This window comes from Chiloscyllium plagiosum, chromosome 25 (assembly GCF_004010195.1).
Source record: "Chiloscyllium plagiosum isolate BGI_BamShark_2017 chromosome 25, ASM401019v2, whole genome shotgun sequence".
Lineage (NCBI taxonomy): Eukaryota > Metazoa > Chordata > Chondrichthyes > Orectolobiformes > Hemiscylliidae > Chiloscyllium > Chiloscyllium plagiosum.
This window is the reverse complement of record NC_057734.1, coordinates 2,237,634-2,262,346: the sequence shown is the minus strand read 5'-3', so window position 1 is coordinate 2,262,346 and position 24,713 is coordinate 2,237,634. Positions and strand designations below refer to the sequence as shown.

Genomic DNA, 24,713 nt, shown 5'->3' with positions numbered 1-24,713 from the left:
CTACCATCCTATCAGGTCTGGCCTATAAGTGAATCCAGACCCACAATAATGGGTTAATAATGGAAAGGCAATGCTGTTCAGGCAGCATCAGAGGAGCAGGAGAGTTGATGTTTTGGGCATAAGACGCAGTTAGGGATGGACAATAAATGAGCAACAGCACGATTGATGAGTAATGTTTTTAATTCAGTTACAGGATGGAGATGTCACTGGCTAGACCCAGCATTTATTACCCATCTCTAATTGCCCAGACGGCATTATGGGTCAATCACATCATAAGGCAGATTTCTCTTCCTCTAAAGGACATTTGTAAAGAAATAGATGGGTTTCTTTAACAAAGTAATAATGGTTCCACGGTGACCATTAGGCAAGCATTTTATTTCAAATTTTTAGTGAATTCAGATTTCACCATCTCCCACAATGGAATTCAAATCCACGTCATTACTTACTAATCCAGTGATATTACAGCTACAATACCGCCTCCCCCAATTAGTGGATCAAAATATAGCAATTGCACAAAGTTATTACTCACCTCTGAAACAGAAAGGTCAAGGAGTGTGGACAGGTCGGACTCTTGACTGGACAAAGCTTTATTTATTGTAGCTGCTTGATTGGCAACATCGGGATGGTAATGATACTGCAGAGTCTGAATGAGAGACAGAGAGCAAAACAAAGCTGATATTGTGCCAGCATGAACAGAATTGGACTAATATTGAAACCAAACAGGCTGAGTTTGCTGGGGCAGCAGTCTTGAATGTAGAGTTCAAGAAGTAGGAACAGCAGACTAGGGCTGTCAAGCCTGTTCCAACATTCAATACAGTCATGGGCAATCTTCTGCTTCATTTCCCAGGCCATTTCCCATCTCCCTCAATTCCCTGAGAGACTAAAAACCGGTCTTTTCCAGCTTAAATATATTCCTGTGGTGAAGCCTCCACAACGCTATGGGATAATGCTACAGTGTAGGCCCAGTACACTATAGCTGGGGAACGTACTCTGAAATCCACATAATAAAATGTGCAAAGCTTCATGCACAGAACAGGTAAAGATAAAGTTGCCATAGTCTTACTACACCACAGTGCTTTTTAAAAATTTGTTCATGGGAAGTGGGTATTGCTGGCAGGGCCAACATTTATTGTCCATCTCTAACTGCCCCTCGTTCTGACTGACTTGTTAGAACCACTTCAGAGGGCAGTTAATATTGCTGTGGGTCTGGATTCACATATCGGCCAAATCGGTAAGGATGGCAGATTTCTTTCCCTGAAGGACATTAGTGAACCAGATGGGTACACTGTTAATGGTTACCATCAAGCTATCACAGCTTTCCAGATTTTTCTTGAATTCAAATTTCAATGTGGTGGGATTTGAATCCATGTTGCCATATTATGAGCTTGGACTTCTGAATTACTAGTGCAGTGACATTACCACTATACCACTGCCCCCTCAATGAACACTTTGGAATATGGTGAACAGTTGAGGTTTCCTTATCTTAGGAATAATATACTATCATTTACAGCAGTCCAGAAAAGGTTCACCAAGTTGATTCCAGATTTGGGATGGATTTTAGGAGGAGGAGTTGTTTGGATCGGCATTGGACTCAGTACAGTTTAGAATAATGAGAAAAGCCTTTATTGAAACATACAAGATTCTTATGGGCTTGACAGGGTAGATGTTAAGAGGTTCTTTCCTATTGTGGAGAATCTAGGACAAAAGAGCATAATCTCAGAGTATTTTCCTTTCTCTCAGAGGGGAGTGAATCTGTTGAAATTTTTTTAAGGCAGAGGACTGTCAAAGCTGGGTCGTTAGGTATATTCAAGGTTCAGACAGACAGATTTTTAATCAGTAAGAGAATTAAGGAGATAAGTCAGGAAAGTGGAGTTGAAGATTACCAGATCAGCAATGATTTCATTGGGTATGGAGCAGATTCAATCTGGCAAGTGGCCTACTTCTGCAACTATGGCTTATTTAAGAATGCCTTCATCTGACATCCATATATTCGTAATTCCATGAGAATTGGTGGAAAGCTGAGAATAGGAATGGAGACTAAATATTGAGGCCTGCTTTCTCATGAGAGACAAAGAGAGACAACTGATGGTGATTTAACCCGTGGTCAATATGCCTCAGGCAAGGGAAGAGGTTGAGAGGAGCGTCCTTTGTGCTAAACCCAGCCGGAATTGAACCCACCCTGTTGTTGTCATTCTTATTGCAAACTAGCCATCCAGCCAACCCCTACGTAAAGTTAAACTCGAGAGCAGAAGGGCGTGTAAACTACACGCATTCCTGCAATAACTACTGCATGTCCATAGATCTTTGAGGGCAGAAGGTCAGGTAGATAAGGTGGTAAAGAAGGCATATGGGATACTTGCAGTTGTTAGTCAAGGCACTGAATACAGAGGCCGGGATGTAATGGCATGGTGTATAATGTTAGTTAGACCCCAAGCAGAGTATTGAGTGCAATTCTGGTCAGTAGGAAGTAGTTTCATTACAGAAGATGCAGAGGAGATTCACCAGGATGTTGCCTGAGCTGGAAAGATTCAACTGTGAAGAGAGGTTAGATATATTGGGACAAAAAACAGAATTTGCAGGCAAAACTCAGCAAGTCTGGCAACATCTGTGGGGAGAAAGCAGATTTAACGCTTCAAATCTGGACACTCTTCATCAAAACATTTTTGTGTTATTCTACACAGACTGGGTTGTTTTCATTACACCAGAGGAGGCTGAGGCTGGGGTTGGGTGCTAATTGGGGTATACAAAATGAAGAGTAGAGACTGAATAGATAGGAAGAAACTTTTGCCTTTAGTAAATGGGCCAAAAAACCAGGAGGTACAGTTTTAAAGTAGGAAGCTAGAGGTTTAGAGGAACTGTTTATTTAGAACTCACTGCTTAAAAGGGTGACAGAGGTGGGTTCCCTCAAGACACTGAAGTATATAGATAATCACTTGAATTGCTATGTCACACAAGGTAATGGGTCAAGTGCAAGGAAACAGGATTAGAATTGAAAGATGCTTGATGATCAACAGAGACAGACTGGGCTGAAGGGCCTTGTTCCATGCTGTTAAATCTCTATGACACTCTGTAAGATTTTAAGACGACTGCTCAATGATGAGAGATGAAGTAGAATTAGTCCATACCCTTGAACTCAGAAGAAGTGATCTCATCGAAACATGTAAAACTGTTAAGAGGATTTGACAGGTGCTGAGACACTGCATTCCCCTGAATGAAGAACTTGAGGGTCACAGTCACAGAATAAGGATCCATTAAATAGGACTTTTAAAAAGCATTTAGATGGATGTATGAAGAGCAAGGGTTTAGAGGGATATGAGCCAAATGCTGGCAAATGGGACTAGATTAATTTAGGATGTGTGGTCGGCATGGACAGAAGGATCTGTTTCCTTGCTGTACATCTGATTTAGGAGAATGGTCCAAGAAATGGCTGATGAAATTCAATGTGAGCAAATGCGAAGTCTTTGGGAAAAAGAACACAGGCAAGGATTATTTTATAAATGGTGAGAAAATTCATAAAGCCAAAGTACAAAGGGATCTGGGAGTGCGAGTATAGAATTCTCTAAAGGTTGACTTGCAGGTTGAGTCCATAGTTAAGAAAGCAAATGTAATGTTGTAATTTACCTCAAGAGAGTTGGAATGTAAAAGCAGTGAGGTGCTACTAAGACTTTATAAAGCTCTGGTTAGGCCCCATTTAGAATACGGTTTCCAGTTTTGGGCCCAGCACCTCAGGAAGGACATACTGGCACTGGAGCGTGTCCAGCATGGATCCACACGGATAATCCCTGGAATGGTAGGCCCAACATATGATGAACAGCTGAGGATCCTGGGATTGTATTCATTAGAGTTTAGTAGGTTGAGGGGAGATCTAATAGAAACTTACAAGATAATGCATGGCTTAGAAAGGGTGGATGCTGGGAATTTGTTTCCGTTAGGCGGGGAGACTATGACCCGTGGGCACAGCCTTAGAATTAGAGGGGGTCAATTTAGAATGGAAATGAGGAGACATTTCTTCAACCAGAGAGTGGTGGGCCTGTGGAATTCACAGCCACAGAGCGCAGTGGAGACCAGGATGTTAAATGTCTTCAAGGCAGAGATTAATTTATTCTTAATCTTGCAGGGAATTAAGGGATATGGGGAGAATATGGGTAAATGGCATTGAAATGCCCATCAGCCATGAGTGGACAGAGTGGACACTATGGGCCAAATGGCCTTACTTCCACTCCTATTTCTTATGGTCTTATCTCTATGATTGCAATGGGGAGAAACTTCTTCATTCAAAGGGTTGTGAATCTTTGGAATTCTCTACCCTAGAGGGTATGGACTATAATTCAGTGAGCACCTTCAAGAAAAAGGTTGAGAGATTTGGACAGTAACAGAATTAAGGGATTTGGAGGCTGTGCAAGCAAATGGAATTGTAGTGGAAAATCAGCTGTGATTGAATTGAACAGTAGAAATTTCTCGAGAGACTGAACAACCTACCCATGTCCCATTTCTATGTCTAAGTTAGTGGAACATTTTGTTGAACAGTTTGCTTCAAATTCGTGTAGTTTTTGAAAGGCAAGTACCTGGGATTAGAATACCAGTACGTTTCTGAGTGCCCTACAGAGAGGAATTCCAAACAGGCAGAAACGTTACTCAGTAAACTGACCAACCTGGATTTCCCACAGAGAACTCTCCATAGCTCGGCACTTGGCAGGATCTTCTTGCTCCATTATGTATGGGTCAGCAGAAAGATCTGAAAAATACACATGGTTAATACAGAATGACTCTCCTTTGGAGCTTAGGGGAAGGTGGTGATGTAGTGGTCGGATAATGGAACCGTCAGCTGTAGGCTCAAGCTCATGCTCTGGGTCAGGGGTTCAAGTCCTAGCGTGGCAGCTGAAGGACTTAAAATTCAATTAATGAAATCTGGATTTGAAATCTAGTTTCAGAAATGGTGACCGTGACAACTAACATCAATTGTTGTGAAGATTATTGCCCCTTTGAGAGGGAAATATGCTGCCCTCACCCAAACTGACATGTGATAGAAAACGATAAAACCATTGACTCTTAACTATCCTTTGGAATGGCAAAGCAAATCCACACACAGGGCAGTTAGGGATAGGTAACAAATGCTGGCCTAGATAGCAATGCTCACAAATCCACACAGGGCAGTTAGGGATAGGTAACAAATCCTGGCATAGATAGCAATGCTCACAAAATACACAGAGAAAAAAAACGCATCACCCTAAATTAGTTACTTGAATACACGATAAGGACAAAATGGAACTAAATCGGATAAGTCTTTCAAACAAACACAACAGACTGAATGACCTTCATTTAGCACTTTAAGATTTTTTTCCTTCTAGGTTTAATTCTAATCTGTCCCTTGTTCAGATTCGATAAAATCATTACCTCCCTTTTAGGGAGTGCATCTCTGTAGAAATTCTACCCTTCAATATCTTCAGTCTTGAAGCCCAACTCAACTTTAACTTCCTCATGAGTTAATGACAGGAGTTCAAATCTAACCCAATTATTGAAGACCAATGAAAAGCCTCTGGTTTCTGTGTCATCACTAACAGGTTCCTCAGCTTCTATTAAATTGAAATTTACACCTGCAAAACATGCCATCAGAATGCAGGTACGATACATTTTACTGCAGCTAATTCACAGTAGCTGTAATGAGAGTAAGAGAAGCAGTTACCTTGAGGTTGATTGGACCTATGAATAAGAAGCTTGCACGATGGATGCCGACGGATTAGGTTACAGATGAACGGAATGAGCATCAGAAGGGCCTGAGGTGGGGAGGTTAATGCCAGGCGAGATAAACGCTTGCTAAATGCTGCCACAAGATACGCTGGCAAATGGCTAGATAAAGGAAAAGAAAAATCAAACACATGCTGGTCCATACACAAGTAAAGATTCAGAAATCTAAGAGCACCACATTGTGCTGCATCTTTATAAATCATTGGCTAGACCGTTACTGTAGCGTTGTGTCCGATTCTGGGCACTGCACTTTCAGGAGGAAGGAGAAAGTGAGGAGTGCAGATGCTGGAGATCAGAGCCGAGAGTATGGTGCTGGAAAAGCACAGCAGGTCAGGCAGCATCTGAGGAGCAGGAGAGTTTACATTTCGGGCATAAGCCCTTCATCAGGATTTTAAATTCCTGATGAAAGGCTTATGCCCGAAACGCTGACTCTCCTGATTCTCGGATGCTGCCTGACCTGCTGTACTTTTCCAATGCCATACGTTTTGTCTTTCAAGAGGAAGTCAAAGTCAGAGGAGCATGAAAGATTTACAGCACACAAGGAGACTGTTCAATCCAGCATTTTCCAGTCCTCTGGGATCCTCCTTGAATCTAGCGATTCCTGAAAGATCACCACTAACGCTTCCACTATCTCTTCAGCTAGCTTCTTTAGAACTCTGGGGTGTAGCCCACATGTCTTTTAAACGCTGCATTTGTACCCACATCCACCACTTCCTCTGGCAGTTAATTCCTCACACAAACCATGTAAAAAAGCTGCCCCATTTCCTTTTTAAATCTTTCTTAAAAAAGATTTGAACACGCCCAACCCAGGAAAAAGACTCTTGTCATTCACCTTAAATGTGTCCCCTTTGATTTTATAAACCTCTAAGTCATTTCTCAACCTCCTACCCTTCAGTGAAAAAAGTCCCAGCCTTTCCAGTCTGTTTTTATACCTCAAATCTTCCATTCCCAACAACATCCTGGTAACTCTTTTTTTGGTAAATAGACAAAGATTGTTCAAGGTACCAGAAGTGATCAGAGTTGATCAATTATATAGAAAATGACTGTTTTCACTGGTAGAAGGATTGGTGACTAGATGATACAGCTTTAAACTCATTGACAAAACAAAAATGGCACAAGATAACAAAAATATTATTTTACACAAGTAAATTGTTATGATCTATGCTGCAAAGGTTTCAGATCAAAAAAGGAATTGGATAAATACTTGCAGAAGAAAAAACATTGAAGTGTTATAGGGATACAGCAGGCTCTTTCAGTGAGTTTGCACAGGCACATTTGACTAAATCACCTCCTTCGCTGCTTGATTCTGCTCCATGAACAGAAATGCCTAAGTACCAAGCTGCAGACAGACAACTTATCAAGAGTTTACAGAAAAGATGGGTTATAAGAAAGCAGAGAGGATTGGACATAAATGTCAAAGAATTGAGTGAAACAATTGAAGCCATCATCACTAATGGTGGGGTGAAGGGAGCTACATTAAAAGTTAGAAGCAGGGTAAACATGCATTGAATGCAAGGAGAAAAATAATGAACTTGCGGAAAACAACCAGTTACCTCAAAGGTGTTTGAACAGATTTTATCTCCTTGTATCATCAGAAATTTGTAGAAAGATAATCGAATATACAAAGTTTAGTAATGCGGCTTAGAACTTGTTGACATTTTAAAGTAGAAAAGCTAAAACAGGAGGTTACTGTTGGGCCACGTAGATGTAAATACTGACCTTGAAGACAAGAACACATTGAGAAGGTGGAAGAATCGTGCTCGGTACTTCACATGCAACACAGACGGGTCCAGCAAACTATAGAGCTTTTTGTAAAAGTCTGGGTATTCTCTACACACATACAAAATAAAACAAACAAAAATTATAAAATTTGAAAAATAACTTTAAAGAGCTACTTAGATCCTTCGGCAAAGCATGTTTTACAATTATGAATATTCTTAAGCAATTAACTGCAGCTTTGAACGTTAAAGGATCGGAATATCGAAGAGCTGAAGGTGAAATGGTTTTTTTTCAAATGTTGCCTTCTAATTAGGATGGGTTTTCCCAGTGAACAATGAGAAACTGTTTTCAATGGCACCTCTGCACAGGTGCAGACAACCTGTGTGCATATACACACACACACCACGCAGAGTATGTATACACTCATACATAGACATGCACATAGGAAATACACAGACAGGAATAGCAGAAAGTCACAGACTGTGCACATACAGAGACTACACATGGATAATTACACTCAAGGAATCCATATGATTACTCAAATTCAAACAATACACAGTACACTCAAAATATACATAAGGACACACATCCACTGTATATGACCATGCACACTTCATTCAATCTTCATGCTTACTATACACATGCTAATAGTTCTTATCATAAACTTCACACTGACCGTATACACATACAATATATAGGAGTGATACATTTTTGAGTTGCACTATTAGCAAAAGCTCACATTCTCACCAGGTCAAATCAATAATCCTCGCCTTTATGTATAAAAAGGCAAAACTTCACCAGGAGGTAGAGCCCAGGTTTATTAATTGTTCCTATCTAACAAGGCATAGAAACTTACAGGTTATGGTGATGAATAAGATAGAAGAGTCCATTCAAGGCAAGTAGACTAATGGCTCCTCCTGCAAAAGACAAAGATACAAACAATGTTATTTCAACCATCAAAGGGCAGAGTGAACAAACTGGACAACAAAACTCAGTCCAGCTGGAATGTTAGTGACCTGCTCTTATTGTGGGATACAGGAAAGCACATTGCTTAGAGAACAAGAACATCAATCAGGATTTTCAAAACAAAAATGGACAAGTGAACAAAGACAGCATTGCAAAGGCTTTATAATGTGGGAGGAGGCAGAAACCAATGTAACAAGATGTCAACCTGTCAGCTTTCTCAATTCTTTGATGGGATGTGGGGAATCACTGGCAAGGCCAGCATTTGCTGCCAATCCCTAATTGCCGCAGAACTGAGTGGCTTGCCAGGGCTACTTTACAGGCTGGGTATAAGTCATCCACACTGATAGGAGTTTGGAGCGATATGTAGGTTGGACCAGGTAAAGATGGCAGATTTACTTCCAAAAAGGAAATTAGAGGAGACAGGTTTTTACAGCATTTGAAGATAGTTCCCATCACAAAGACTCACTTTCCATTCCAAGTTCATTAACTGACTTCCAATTCCAGCAGCTGCTGTGTTTAGATTGCAAACCATGTCACCACGTCTTTAGCCTAGGCTACTGGATAAAAAGTCCAGTGACAATGCCACTATGTCCCCTCTACAATGAGAGCTGTCACAAAAAACACGTGTTTAAATAACGCTTGCCATTTCTCCCTCGGACATCGCAAAGTGTCTTTACAGACCTCTATGGTCTTAAAACCTATAAAATCGAAATGCATAGATAGGGTAGATAGCCAATAGGTTTTCCCCATGATACGGTAGTACAAATCTAGAGGGCATGGGTTTAAGGTAGGGGGGAGAGATACAAAAAGGCCTATGAGGCAATTCCTTCACACTGAGGGTGGTAATTGTCTGGAATGGGCCACCAGACGTAATGGTGGAGTATTATTGTTTCATTTAAGAAACATTTGAAAGGATACATGGATTTTTTTAGATTACTTCGGCCCAACAAGTCCACACCGACCCGCCAAAGCGTAACCCACCCAGACCAATTCCCCTACATTTGTCCCTTCACCTAATACTACAGGGCAATTTAGCATGGCCAATTCACCTAACCTGCACATTATTTTGGACTGTGGGAGGAAACCGGAGCACCCAGAGGAGAATGTGCAAACTCCACACAGAGAGTCGCCTGAGGCAGGAACTGAACCCGGGTCTCTGGCGCTGTGAGGCAGTAGTGTTAACCACTGTGCCACCGTGCCGCCCACTATGGTGGGATAGGTATTGATAGATATGGACTAAACACAGGCAAATTTGACTACATTAATTGTGAAATCACATGGATAAATTGGGCCGAAGGGCCTGTTTTCATGCTGTAAGCCTCTTTGACTCTAAATGACTTATACCTCCAAAGTACTTTTGAAATGCAGTTGCTGCTGTAATGTAGGAATTGTGGCAGTGCATAGAGACTCACTTTCCATTCCAGCGCAAGGGGAGGTGGTGTGATTTACAAAATAAGGGACTTTGGTGTTGCATTTCCAAACTGCGCTTCTGTGTAGTGAGAAACTGGACAGTGCAGCTCATTCCTCACTGTAAGGACGAAGATGCTGATTATGTTCAATACCAGAGACGCCAAAATGAATGAATGACTAGGACTGGGTTTTTGTTTAAAAATTACAGCCTTGGTCACATACCTATGTCGTAAGCAGCGGTAAGGAAGTCAATCATCAGGGTCGGCTTGCTCATGTGTGGCAAAATGGACTCATGCAAAATCACCAGCACCTTCTTATAAAGATTAGTTGATAGCTGTTGAAGAAAATGAGTGACATTCTGTTTCAAATCTTTAGTAATATTTCATACTTGTTGCTGGATTTTCTTTATCTATGGCACAACAAAGACTTCCTGCCACAAGTGATGTGCAACTCAATCCAAAGAGTTCTTAAAAAAAAAACAAGCTCTCTCATATATAACAAAGAACTGTGGATGCTGGAGATCTGTAACAGACAAAATCAGAAATTGCTGGAGAAACTCAGCAGGTCTGGCAGCAGCTGTGGAGAGAGAACCGGAGTTAAGTTAACATTTTGGGTTCAGTGACCCTTCTTCAGAAATCTTCATTATGAGGTTGCACATTTAATTGCTACTGTCAGGCCCCAATACGATGAGGGATGAACTAGCAAGCAATTTGATAGCAGCATGGCTAGAGAGTTGGGGATAGCAATTTGAATGAAACTGGCAAGAAATTTTATGCTAGAATCTTGCCGCACAGGAAGCCATTCAGCTAACTGTGCCTACACAAAATCTCCAAAACTGCTAATTAGCTCCACTCCTCCTGCTCTTTCACTGTAGTTCACAACACTCCCGACTTCACCTCATCCACAAGTATTTACAAAGAATACATTTTTTCTATCAAAAGAGATTTATAATATCTTTGTAAAACACCTACTTCCCACAACGATTGCAATATAATCACCACCTAGAGTTCTGTGATACAGCACAAGAGCAATACACATCCTGTTTACGGCTTAAAGCACCTGTCAGTTTCAAAATAACAGATCAACCACTTGCAGAAATGTAAACTGAACACTATTCACCATCAATAATCTTAAATCACAGGGTTAAAACTTGGCACAGCTTTGTTTGCAAGGGAGATTTGAAAGGAAGGCTGAAGCCCATAAGAATGTCTCAATTAATAACATTCACTAATACACCTTCACTCTACAATGTGACAGATTCAGAGGACACCACAAGAAGCAATGCTATATGTGAACTGAATCTTAGTTACAAAACATTAGAAGCACTGTGCTCAGTTCTGGTCTTCATTTGATAAACAAGGTTACAGAGACACTGGGGAAAGTGTATAAACGATTCACAAATATGACCCAAAAATTGAGACATCATATCTACCAAGACTGAACAGGTAGTTCTCTTGACAAAGAGGTCATAAGTGTTGAGGGAAGTGAAGGGGGGTGTTCAAGGACAAGTGGGAGAAACAAACAGAATGATATGTTGAAGAGGCAGACAGAAACTTATGTGGAGCACATACATCCTCAAAGGACAACCTGAACCCAATGGTCTGTTAAGTTCTATAAAAACTTCGCAATATCATTGTGTTGCAAAGTGAATAGTTTGATTGTCCCCAAAATACTTAATAGTATGTCAACTGCTGGAACAGGATTGGAGTATGAGCCACCTAAGTGCTGACACACTGAAGATGTGGAGGATGTGTGAAATTAAACCACAATCTAAACCACAATCAGCGAAGCAGTTAAAGAAAACTTGAACAGTTTTTTTTGGAAGAAACATACCTTTTGTCTGAGGAATGCCAGCCACAGTCGCTCAAACACTCTTCTGTGTTCCTGTTAACAAAAAAATGGAAATTTGTAAAAGATATAATGAAGTCAGCCCTTGCTAAGTACACAATTACTTCCTCAGATTGGCCCAACAGCATTTAACTAGTTCATTCCACCATACATTCACACTTCATCATTGATGGTAGCACAGGACCAATGGGGTTTCTCATTTCCCATCTTTCTTAAAGCCAGAAGTCCCCAATAAACAAGGAATTAATTTATTCCAAATGATGCTTGGAAAATTGGCTTAGGCAGTGCAGTTGCAATAATCGTAAAATGGTGACAGCGCAGAAAGTAGCCATTTGATCCATAATGTCTGTGTTAATTCTCTTCAGAAGAAACTCAAGTTAGTTTCACTGTCTAGCCACCCGCTTTTCACTGCAATTTGTTCCTCTTCAGATAATTATCCAATTCCTCTTTAAATGCTACAAGTGAAGCTGCATCAACGAAACTCCGAGGCAGTGCATTTCACATTCTAATCATTCAATTTTTTTAAAAAAAAAACTTTATTCTCATCTCATCGTTGCTTCTTTTACCAAGCACCTTGAACTGCTGTCCTCTGTTTCTTGACCCTGTCACCAATAAGAATGGTTTCTGCCCACCTACCCTGTCTCGGCCTCTGTTAATTTTGACCAAAGCAGTCAAGTCTCCTCTTCTGCATACAGTCCCAGCTTCTGAAATATTTCTATGTAACTAAGTTCCATATCCCTAGAACCATTCTCCTGTTTCTTTTTCTGCACCCTAATGCATTTACATTTTCCTGCTGAGGATGGAATTTTATACACTCACTTTAACTTACTTGTTTTTCAAAGGGGAAGGGGATTATGCTTCCATTAAAAATATGCATTTTGCAATGAAAAGTCATTAAAGAAATCTTGAGAATGGTAGATACTTGGAAGAGTCAGAGAGTTTTTAACGGAACTTGAACAACGTCACAGTGATCAAACAAAGCCAATGCAGCGCAGTGACCTAAAAGACCTTATAAATGACTAGTAAAGTCCATTATCCAGGAGAACATGGTGGACAGATCTGTACAAGAGGTAATGGTGTTTTTAATCTCCTGAACCCAGTGATTTATTCTCAACAGCAGTCTCTGTATTTGGATCAGAAAGGGAAATGGCTTTGGACTCCGTGTGTCAAATTGAGGGCATACTACATTCAAAAAGCACCTTCAGTCTGGCCGCCTTCCATTCTGTGTGTTTACCTGTAAGCAGAAAGGTTGCAGCATTAATATCTTCCTGCAAACTGAAACATCCATTACAGCACAACCAAACAATTTCAGCAAAACAAACATCATTATTTTAAACCTATACTGCACAATGGTCCCCTACTACCTGCATGGAAGAGATTTTCACATTATTGTCTTGGACTAGGCTTGAACTAGAATTCAGGAACTTGTAGACATTGTACTAACTGAACTGCTCCTCCCACAGAAAGTTTAAAAAAAAATTGAGCATTCCATCTTGGGCACGGTAACACCATTGTTATTCAGGCAGAACACCAAAGAGATTTTGATGGGAGCCTGGATAACCTCAGACTGACTTCCCCTGAAACGAAGCAAGAAGGCAACTTTGAGGACCAGCCTAATTCAGACTTTCCAGCTTTCTCCACATCACGGTGGCAACCACCACACTTCAAAACCACCACACTGACAAAGAAGCTGGCTCAAACAATGCTAGGACATGAACGCCCTGCAAGATTCTCTTTTAAAATACCAGAGCTGGTAAGATGAAATAGAATATATTTTCCTCTGGAGAACGACAGATTAATCAGGGACAATAAGTATGGATGTGTTAAGGAAGGTCGTGCTTGAAAAATCTGATCAAATATTTTGAGGTAGCCAGGAGTGTTGATGAGGGTAATGCATTCAATATGGTCTACATAGTCTTTAGTAAGGCTTTTGATAAGATTCCTCATGGCAGACTGGGCTAGAAAGTTAACAGCCCATGAACTCCAAGGCAAAGTAGCTCATTGGTTCCAAATGCAGAGAGGAATGAAGCAGTGAATGATAGCAGTAGGATGCTTCTGTGACTGGAATTCTGTTTCCTATGGGGTTCCACAGAGCTCAAAGGCATGGGCAAGGGGTCCCCCTGCTGCTTGTGGTGTACCTTAATGACTTAGTTTCAAATTTGGGTGATACAATCAAGAAGTGACACGAAAATTGGTAGGGTGGCAAATAGTGAGGAAGATGGCAGTAAGCTGCAGGAGAATATCAACAGACTGGTCAGTGGTGCAGAGCACTGGCAAACTGAACTCAAACCGGAAAAGTGCAAGGTAATGGATTTTGGAAAGGCTACCAAAACAAGGGATTACAGTGTGACTGGTGGCACCCTAGAAAGTACTGTAGGTCAGAGGCACTTTGGTGTGCATATCCAAAGATCCCTAAAGGAAGATAGTTAAGGCAGTTAAGAAGGCATATAGGATTCTTACTTTCATTAACTGAGTCACAGAATACAAGAGCAGGAAGGTTATGCTGAAAGTGTATAAAATGTTGGTTAGGCCACAACTGGGTGCATTGTGTACAGTCTGGTCACCACATCGTAGGAAGGATGTGATTGCGCCAGAGAGGATGTTGAGGAAGGGTCTGAGCTTGAGGAAAGGTTGTACAGGTTGAGATTATTTTCATAGAATTTCACAGAATCCCTTCAATGTGGAAACAGGCCCTTCAGCCTCTGACCCTCTGAAGAGTAACCCACCCAGATCCATTCCCCTACATTTGCCTGTGTCTAATGCCCCTAACCTTCTCATCTCTGAACAATGCGCAATTCACCATAACCGGCACATCTTTGGATTGTGAGAGGAAGCTGGAGCACATGGAGAAAAGAGATGGAAATGTGTTGCTGGAAAAGCGCAGCAGGTCAGGCAGCATCTAGGGAACAGGAGAATCGACGTTTCGGGCATTAGCCCTTCTTCAGGAATGAGGAAAGTTTGTCCAGCAGGCTAAGATAAAAGATAGGGAGGAGGGACTTGGGGGAGGGGCGTCGGAAATGTGATAGGTGGAAAAAGGTCAAGGTGAGGGTGATAGGACAGATTGGGGTGGGGGCGGAGAGGTCGGGAAGAAGCTGCGCTTTTCCAGCAACACATTTCCATCTCTGATCTCCAGCATCTGCAGACCTCATTTTCTCCACATGGAGAAAACCCACACAGACATGGGGAGAATGTGCAAACTCCACACAGTCACCCAAGGCTGGAATTGAACCCGGGTCCCTGGCGCTGTGAGGCAGCAGTGCTAACCACTGAGCCGTCGTGCCGCCCAAATGGAGCACTGAAGTTTGACAGGAGACCTGACAGAAACTATGAGGGGCATAGACAGAATGGAAAGAAAGACACTTTTCCTTGAGTAGAGGGGTCACTAATTAGGGGAATGGACTTAAGGTAAAAGGTAGAAATTTAAGAGGGGAGTTTAGGAGAAGTTGTTTCACCTAGAAGTGGTGAGGATCAGGATCTTACTGTCTGAAAATGTGCTTGAGTCAGAAACTCTCATAACATTTAAGCAGCATTGAGATATTCATTTGTATTGCCATAATCTCCAGGGCTACGAGCCAAAATCTAGAATATGGGGTTTGCGTAGTCATATCCTTGTTGATTGGCACAGGAATAGTCTCTGTGCTGTAAGCACCTCCAAGTGTACAGTGAGGGATGTACTGCTAAGGCTGTACAAGGCTCTGATCAAACCGCATTTGGTTTGGACTCCATATATAAGGAAGGATATGCTGGCCTTGGAGGATCACAGAAATAAGGAAGTAACATTCAAGCCTCCTTTGCCATTTGATTAATGGCTGACATATATCCTGTATCCATTCACTCACCTGATCTCTGTAAACTCTTGAATATCCTTAACCAGCAAAGTGGGTCTTGAAATTTTTAACTGACTGGCCCTACCTCTCCCTCAGCAACCACAGGTTTTGGAAAGTCCAACATACATTCCTTGGTAACCCTTCTTCTATATTCAATGAGACTTACTTTGTTGCTTCACGAGGAAGTTTGAGAGTTCTTTCTGCTCAGCTGGCATGCGAATTAAAGACAAAAGACAAAATGTGTTTTGTTGATAAACTGGAAGCAAATCCTAGAAAGAGATGATGGACAAATGATTAAATAGCAATGATGCTTGTTCAGATTCGGAACATAGCAGAACATAAAGACCGAAAGTTTACCCCTTTCGAATTCTGCATTATTCTTGAGATATTATCAACAGCGTAAACCATGACGTAATATCTCACATCCTCATACTCCATGTACTCCTGAAATCGAGACAGTAGGGACAAAGTATCTCTTTCAATCTGAAGCAAATTGTCCACAAGCAACTGAAAGGGAACAGACATTGGTGAAAGTTAAAAACAGAAGCTGAAGGTGGTAAAACAAGAAATATAGACTCAGCAAATTGACTTTACAAATGAGATCTTTTATCTAAACAATGCCTATCAAAATGAGACATCCTGGGACACTTCAGGAAGGGAGGAGGACAGGGAGAAATGGGCAGCAACTGCTTTAGTTAGTTTAGCAGCATTTTCCACCACCATTGTAAGAACTTATTTTACAGGATCTTCTGTGTATTAAAATGTTCCAACAAGCTTCAAAGGAGCATTACACAACCAGTGTAGACACTGAGCCAAACAAAAGAGGTATTGGGTCTGATTGGTCAATACGTAGGTTTGAAAGAATGTTCTAAAGAAGGAGATCATTTCCAGAGCTCAGTGTTCAGGCAGCCAAAGGCATGGTCTCCAATGGCACAGTGATTAAAATCGGGGGAAAAAGGTCAGCTACGGAGGAGTTCAGAGATCTATGGCAGTTCTGGAGTTGGGAGAATTTAGTGAAACAAAGGTAAAGCCCTGGAGGGCTTTAAGAATTTTAAAATCAAGGTATTGCTTCAGTGGGAGCCAATGTAGGGCCAGTGAGCTCACTGAGTGTTGAATGAAAGTGTCTTACCACAAATAAGGGAATCAATACCAGAGGCTGAATATACTACCCAGATGACAGTTTTGGATTCTGGAGATATACAATTTTAGTATTACTCGTTATTAACATGTGGACCCATGCAAACAGCAAGTACATACTAGAAACAGTTTAGTGAACATCACCCCAAAGTGAGAAAGCAAGTCATTGCTCTCAACCTCAACTCATTCTCCACCCTTACAACTGGGTCAGGTTTCATGCAAAGGAGTAAACATAATCCAATTGTACTCTTAGCGCTGACCCACACCATCAACCTCAGGCACCACCCTATGATAACGCAAACCACTCAAGCGATCCGCAAGACATTGGAGCAAATAACACTTCTCTATGGGTTTGGTTTCTGACCTTCAAGTTCGCAAATCAACAGAAAGAACTCGTAAAACAGCCGTTGGCCGAAGAGCCATTTTCTGAATCTCGATGACTCTAACAGGTTATCCATTTCCTAACAAATACCACCCTGCTCTGATGTAGCCCCTCAAACAGCAGTTAAGACATTTCAATAGATCCTCAGACTAAACGGAAATGAATAAAAACCAAATACACTGTACTGCAGATGCTGGAAGTCTCTAACAAAAACAGAAAGCACTGGAAACACCCAAATAAGTCATATTCAACTTGAAACTGTAATGGTTTCTCTCTCCACAGTTGCTGCCAGGCCTGCTGTGTATATTTTCTGCAACTTTTATTTTTATTAAAATTCAGTTTGACTTTCCTCTTTGCATCTTTTCAAAAATCAGGACACAGGAACTCACATGTAACAATCAAAGTGAGATTGTTCTGGCACTAGCTATTTGGTTGTAAATGATATAAATCAAATAACACACATCCTTTCTGGTGAAATCCCCGGGGTTGTGCTTATTGCTGTGATAGGTTAGTCAGAAGTCACACTAACTTCCTTCACACTCTAATGGCCAGAAGGCATGAACAGAAAGCCTAAAGAAAACTGTATTTTGTTCCATACTTATGTGGTTAATTTCTGTTTCTTTTAAAAATGGATAACCGCGCTGGACTGCAAAAAGGGCAGAGAGTGAGCACACAATCATATTTCCAGAAGTATCTGAACCCCCTATATCACATAGATAACAGCCAAAGCTGCAAAAAGTAACTGAAGACGAGATGCTTGCTTTCAAATAGCTCTGGACAAAGAGATAATTCAACAGTGAACATGCTGAAATGAGTGTTATTGCTTCTAAAGTTACCTTAAAGTCACCACTTCACAGTGGAAAACATTGATGGAGGAAGTAAGCTTAACAACCTTACTAAGTTTGCGGATTACACCAAAATTGTGACAGAGTAGATAGTTAGATTAGATTCCCTACAGTATAGAAACAGGCCCTTTGGCCCAACAAGTCCACACTGACTTTCTGAAGACTAACCCATCCAGACCCATTCCTCTATCCTATATTTCCCTCTGACTAATGCAGTTAACACTATGGGCAATTTAACATAGCCAATTCACCAAACCTGCCCATCTTTGGATTGTGGGAGGAAAGCAGAGCACCCGAAGGAAACCCAAGCAGACACAGAGAGAATGTGCAAACTCCACACAGTCGCCTGAGGCAGGAATCGAATCCAGATCCCTGGTGCTGTGAGGCAGCAGTGTTAACCACTGAGCCACCGTGCCATCCAAAGGTTTTCTAAGACTACCAAGGGATCTTGATCAAATGGGTCAATGGACTGAAAAATGGCAGATGGAGTTTAATCTGGATAAATGTGAGATATTGCATTTTGGTACAACAAACAAGGGTAGGGCTTAAACAATTAATGGTAGGGCCTTGGGAAGTGTTGTAGAACAGAGGGACCTAAGGGTGCAGGTACATGAATATTTGAAGTCTGCACAGGGTGGTTAAAAAGGCATTTGGCACACTTGCCTTCATTGTTCAGTCCTTTGAGTATAGGTGTTGGGAAATCATGTTGAGTTCTTCTGGATTACTGTGTCCAGTTCTGGTCACCCAGATATAGGAAGGATATTATTAAGCTGGAGAGGGTTTAGAATAGATTTACCAGGACAATGCTGGCTATAGAAGGCTTGAGTTATGAGGAGAGGCTACATATGCTTGGACTTTTTCACTGGAGCATAGGTGGTTGAGAAGTAACCTGATAGAAGTTGATAAAATAATGAGGGGTATAGATAGAGTTAATGGATTTCAATACAAGGGGGTACATTTTTATGGTGAGAAGAGAGAGGAGAGAGGAGACAGATTTTAAAAAGACATAAGGGGCAAATCTTTTACACAGCGGGTTGTTCAAATGTGGAATGAGCTTGTTGGAGTGGTGGTGGATGTGGGCACAATTACAATGTAAAAAAGACACTTAGATAAGTACATGAATAGGAAAGGTTTGGAGGGATATGGGCAGGAGCTGGCAGGTGGGATTTAGTTTGGGATCATGTTCAGCACAGTCTGGTTGGACTGAAGAGTCTGTTTCCATTCTGTGTGACTCTGTGACCTTTCAGTTAGCCTGAGATGAGCAAGGATGACTTGAAATGGCTGTCCTTGTCACCTGAGTGAAAAGCGAGCTTGCTGAAGTGTTTAAACGTACAATTCTGGGATTCTAAGCGAGTTGCTGTCTATCCACAGAACAGGTGGTCTCCAGGCTGAGGTGGCAGCCTGCTTTGGACCTCACACCTCTGTCTCCAAGTTGCTGACTGGAAAGAAACCAACTCTTTGCCTGTGAGAAGGAAACACCACTGGGCCCAGCTTGTCGAGGAACCTAAAACTTAAATTTCTGGAAACGCTCAGCAGGTCTGACAGCATCTGTGAAGAGTTAACATTTCGGGTCCAGTGATTCTTCTTAACTTTGATTTCTCTGCACAGATGTTGCCAGACCTGCTGAGCTTTTCCAGCAATTTCTGTTTTTTGTTTCTGATTTACTGCATCCGCAGTTCTTTGGGTTTTTACTGAGGAAGCTATTGTTAAGCGTGACCTCCAGGATGTTGCAACTCACGCAAACTATTTTTAAAAACACCTCTCGATTTATGAAAATTTGAAATTTAGAATATATCTTATTTCCAGCTTTCCTTAATTTTCTGACTGCTTGTCTATGTATATGGAGTATGGCAGCAATTTCCTGCAACTTGAGAGCTCTGTTAACAAACCCTACCACTGACTTCACTTTAAAGGATTTTGCCATAGGTCTATTTCAAAAACTGAAATTTGAAAACTAGGGCTTGGGGACCACTCTTCAGCCTACCTTAGGCTAGGGGCAGGCTAAAAAGGAGTAAATCTTAACAAAAGCTAAAAATCTCAGTCTTAAAGGAGGCAAAGCAATCATAATTTCAATTCATCACTATTCCCACTTTGTCCGTGATACAGCACACAAAATGGCAGAAGGAGACTGTGAGACTGGTATCAAGAAGCACAAGTGATCAAGGAGTGATCGTACCTGGAGGTACCTGGGAATATGGATAGCAGCAGAGAACAGATCAATGAGGTATTTCAAGTCAAGGTTTGTAACAGATGGGAAAGGCTGAATGCTCATCACCCACTGGTGCCTGCTGCAGTTCTGCAGTCAGTAGCATAACATCACGCGCTGTCTCCACTTCCTTTTTCTACCATGCACAGGACCTACAGTCCAAGCCTACCCAGTAAAGGGTGCACCCACTTGGAATCACGACTCACCTTTAACAGCCCTTGCGGAAAGATATTCCACTCATTGTCTTCATATCTGTCAAGGGGCCATCTTCCTTCTGCCTGAACAAATTTCATCAATGTGCAGAGTGCCACTTCCTGGGGAGAAAGCAGTCAGGAGTGAATATGTTTCCACTATGGTGCAAACAATCACGTACAGGCAACTAATGCTGCTCTGGCCAGTGGCACCCACATCCTGGGGAAATATTGAAAAAAGTGACAGTGCAAGCCACCAAACTGACAAGTTACATTTTACCACAAATTGCACTTAAATGCATCATACTATAATCCGATCCACTACTGAATATAAAAAGTAGACACAGTTGGTGGAATTCAAATTATAAACTAATTCCATATCAGTAACTGGACCTATGTTTTCTGTTTCTGCGCATCCCCACATCTGAAGCAGAAACTGGTGGAACACAGTTGTATTTGGACCTGGAATAGGAATAAGTGAAGAGATATTTAACCTAAGATCAACCTTTTGACAAATACCTAGAAACAAAACCATACATTTACATATATTTCAAACACAGAATGTTGGAGAAATTCAGGAGTTCTGGCAGTATTGGCAGGGAGGGAAAAACAGTTCTCCAGAAGGAAGGTTATACAGAACTCAACATTAACTCTGTTTTTCTCTCTCTCTAGAGTCTGCCAGAAACAGAGTTATTCCAGCGTTTTCTGTTTGTTTCAGATTTCCAGCAAATGCAGTATGTTGCTTTTATTTACACATGCATCGTCTATCAGCAAGCATTTGATCAATGCTGCTAAAAGTTAATAGATGTGCTGCTGAAATGTGGCATGTGGACATATATCTTGAGCTTACAGTGGGACCAAACCCTCAGTATTAGGCTAGAAAAGAGGCAGGTCAGAGTTCAATAAAGCTGTGCACTGTCACCAAATTTATTCAATCCGTATACAGAACTGACTTGCGATGTACTTCCAGAGGAGAACAATTGGAGAAGCATAAACTTGTGGTATGGTGACAACACAGAATCAGAAGAGGCTTTACAAAATGTCACAGATCAAGAAAAATCTAGAAGAGGTACTAAAAATTCCATGTAGAGACCATAAAACAAATGAAAAGATGTTAGAAATTCAAGAGCAAAAAGAATCCCTGAAAACTGACCTTCAGAAAAGGAAATGTCAGTACTTTGGCTGTTTGGTCAGAGATTTCTTCTGAAGAACAGCAGAAAGCGGGGTCGATTCAAGACTGAGACGTGTGACGGATGTCACAAAGTGGTGCATATGAGTGACAGTGCGTGAGAAAATGGAGCAAGACAGAGAGTGTGTCATACCATAACAGCAGATCTCCTGATAAGAATAGCTACAATCAGCAGTATGGTAAAAAGAAGGACTGCAGATGCTGGAATCCATAGTCTAGATTAGAGTGGTGCTGGAAAAGCACAGCAGGTCAGGCAGCATCCGAGGAGAGAAAAATCAACGTTTCGGGCTTTTGCCTGAAATGTCGATTTTCTTGCTCCTCGGATGCTGCCTGACCTGCTGTGCTTTCCAGCACCACTCTAATCTAGACCTAACAATCAGCAGTATCCCCATTCGGAGTTCAATCTTATAGCAGCTAAATCACCCAGTGCTCAAGATGGTACAAAACTCTCAGGGGCTGTGCTAACACATTGTTAGGACCACATCCATTTTTTCTGGGAAAGAAAGCTGGAAAGATTTTGGATAGTGACTGGGGTGCAGAGAGTTTACTATGTGACTGTTTAGAACTCAAAGTCAAAAGTGGAAATGTGTTGAGTTGTATTTATTCAAGTGACCTTTGGAAAAGCAGTTCCGAAATTGATTTTTTCTTTAACTTTTTGTGAGACAACACAATGGAAATAACCGTGAGCGGCAGGTGGCCTAGTTTCTGCTTTTAGACTGTTAGGCTCTGTTTGCCACAGGCTGAATGGCGGGGCAATTGAAGAGAGAGATCTCCAAAAAGCTTGCGGCAAAGACAGACCCCTCTCTCACTCCTAGAAAAGAAAAACCGCTTGGTAGTTCAGAGCTTTGCAAGGGTGCAACACTCTCCTGCTCTCTGAAAACAAGTCAATGCTTTAACTGGACATGTACATGTTTGGGGATCTCCACAGAGTAATGGAGCATAGTTAACAGCACAATTTCTCCTGTCAGCTTTCATTGCATGTAGTACTGTCCCTAACTCTCAGCCAGGGGAGCTGCTTTCAAGTCCCACCTGCTCCAGAGATGTATAATAAAATCTCTGAAAAAGTTTTTTTGATTAGATTAGAAGGTTGATTAGAAAATATCTATTGCTCCTGTCAGAGTCTTAACAATAATGCAGAACATTTGAGTTGGATGCTTGGCTTAGGACTCAAAATATGAGAATACACAGGGGAGCATTTAACAATCAGGTTTAAAGTTTTACCTACAGAGGTTCCAGGTACATACACTGAAGTTTACCCTGCTATTTTTACGAACTGTATATTTCCCCTACATATCAGGTTGGACTTGGGCTAACTATGCATCTGGGTTCTGGCCAGAGTTAATTTAGTGTTTATGTAAGCACAGCTATATTCTCTCAGGTAACTGCACCATTTCAAATAATGCACTGTTGATCTATAAGGCACGGCAGAGAAACAGAACATTCAAGAGCAACTTTAAGCATTGCGTACAGGCAGAATGATGGTCCCTAGTACGTGCTGCTTAGATATTTCTCATCTCTGGTCAATCTCTCTCAGTACTGCACAAGAAAGCATGATAAAATTTAGTCCCCACCAGGACTGAAGGGAAAGATGGGAACATTAGAACCAGAAGAAGCCATTCAGGCCTATTCTACCAATCACTGAAATTGTGGTTGATCTGCGATATAACTGCACACAATCACTTCTATTCATTATCCCTTAATGTTTTTTGATAACAAAAATCCAACTCAGCTTCACAAGGAATTAAGCATCTTTTTAAAATTCATTCATGGGATGTGAGCGTCACTGGTTGGGCCACCTTTTAATGCCACCTCTAATTAGCTTCAAGAAGGTGGTGATGAGCTGCCCTTTTGATCCACTGCATTGCACGTGCTGAGGGACACCCAGAGTGCTGTTAGATAGGGAATTCCAGGATTTTGACCCTGTGATGCTGAAAGAAGGGTGATAATATTTCCAAGCCAAAAAAGTGAATGGCTTGGACAATACTTGCTGGGGGCGGTGTTGGCAAATATCTGCTATCCTTGCCTTTCTTGATGGTATCGATAGCAGGATTGGAAAGTGCTGTTGGAGCAGTCCTGCCATTTGCTGAAGACAGTTCAAAATTCCTGCACTCTTTTGAGTATGGAGGTGCTTCCTAATCTCATTTTGGAAAGGTCTGACTCTAAGACCTAAAGACAACGGTGCTAGAGTCCTAGACTTTCTCACTGTCAGAAGTAAAATCAGGGGAGGAATTAAGAAGAAGCTGGGAAGAAAATCAAAATAATTTGTGTTAATACAATTTATGAACAAATCATTCTGCTATTGTAATCCAGATTGGCAATTTTAATTGGGGGTTGTCTAGTGATATTATCGTTAGAAACTATTAATTCAGAGACCCAGGTTCAAATCCCGCCATGGGAAAATGGAACTGCCGTCCCCACCTAGTCTGGCCTACATGTGACTCCAGACCCACGACAATGTGACTGATGCTTAACTGCCCTCTTAGTAATTAAGGATAGGCAATAAATGTAGGCCCCGTCAGCAATGCCCACATTTCAGGAATGGATATTTTAAAAAACTCAGGATGCAAACTTTACTGACGAGACCAGCATTAGTTGTCTGAGAGAAGATAGTGATAAGCCATCTGTTGAATGGAATTGAGTGGCTTGCAAAGACCATTTTTGAGGGTAGTTAAGACTCAACCACTTTGCAGTGGATCTGGAGTCACATAAGGCCAGACCAGTTAAGAACAGCAGATATAGAGTCATAGAGATGTACAGCATGGAAACAGACCCTTCGGTCCAACCTGTCCATGCCGGCAAGATATTCCAACCCAATCTAGTCCCACTTGCCAGCACTCGGCCCATATCCCTCCAAACCCTTCCTATTCATATACCCATCCAAATGCCTCTTAAATGTTGCAATGGTACCAGCCTCCACCACATCCTCTAGCAGCTCATTCCATACACGTACCACCCTCTGCGTGAAAATGTGGCTCCTTAGGTCTCTTGTATATCTTTCCCCTCTCACCTTAAACCTATGCCCTCTAGTTCTGGACTCCCCGACCACAGGGAAAAGACTTTGTCTATTTATCCTATCTATGCCCCTCATAATTTTGTAAACGTCTATAAGGTCACCCCTCAGCCTCCGACACTCCCAGCCTGTTCAGCCTCTTCCTGTAGCTCAGATCCTCCAACCCTGGCAACATCCTTGTAAATCTTTTCTGAACCCTTTCAAGTTTCACAACATCTTTCCGATAGGAAGGAGACCA

General features: G+C 41.5%; 1 protein-coding gene across 1 annotated transcript in view; it reads right to left on the bottom strand.

Annotated features, from left to right (window-relative positions):
- The window catches only part of noc4l (nucleolar complex associated 4 homolog), a 39,873-nt gene that overhangs the window by 4,543 nt on the left and 10,617 nt on the right, over positions 1 to 24,713 (bottom strand). Inside the window, exons 3-14 of the mRNA XM_043715249.1 lie at positions 20,584 to 20,795; positions 20,292 to 20,399; positions 15,873 to 16,022; positions 15,682 to 15,784; positions 12,888 to 12,922; positions 11,674 to 11,724; positions 10,063 to 10,174; positions 8,321 to 8,381; positions 7,465 to 7,575; positions 5,684 to 5,847; positions 4,653 to 4,735; positions 530 to 643 (exon numbers count right to left, since the gene is read on the bottom strand). Of these exons, the coding sequence (XP_043571184.1) occupies positions 530 to 643; positions 4,653 to 4,735; positions 5,684 to 5,847; positions 7,465 to 7,575; positions 8,321 to 8,381; positions 10,063 to 10,174; positions 11,674 to 11,724; positions 12,888 to 12,922; positions 15,682 to 15,784; positions 15,873 to 16,022; positions 20,292 to 20,399; positions 20,584 to 20,795 (1,304 nt within the window). The remainder of the gene's footprint in view (positions 1 to 529; positions 644 to 4,652; positions 4,736 to 5,683; positions 5,848 to 7,464; positions 7,576 to 8,320; positions 8,382 to 10,062; positions 10,175 to 11,673; positions 11,725 to 12,887; positions 12,923 to 15,681; positions 15,785 to 15,872; positions 16,023 to 20,291; positions 20,400 to 20,583; positions 20,796 to 24,713) is intronic.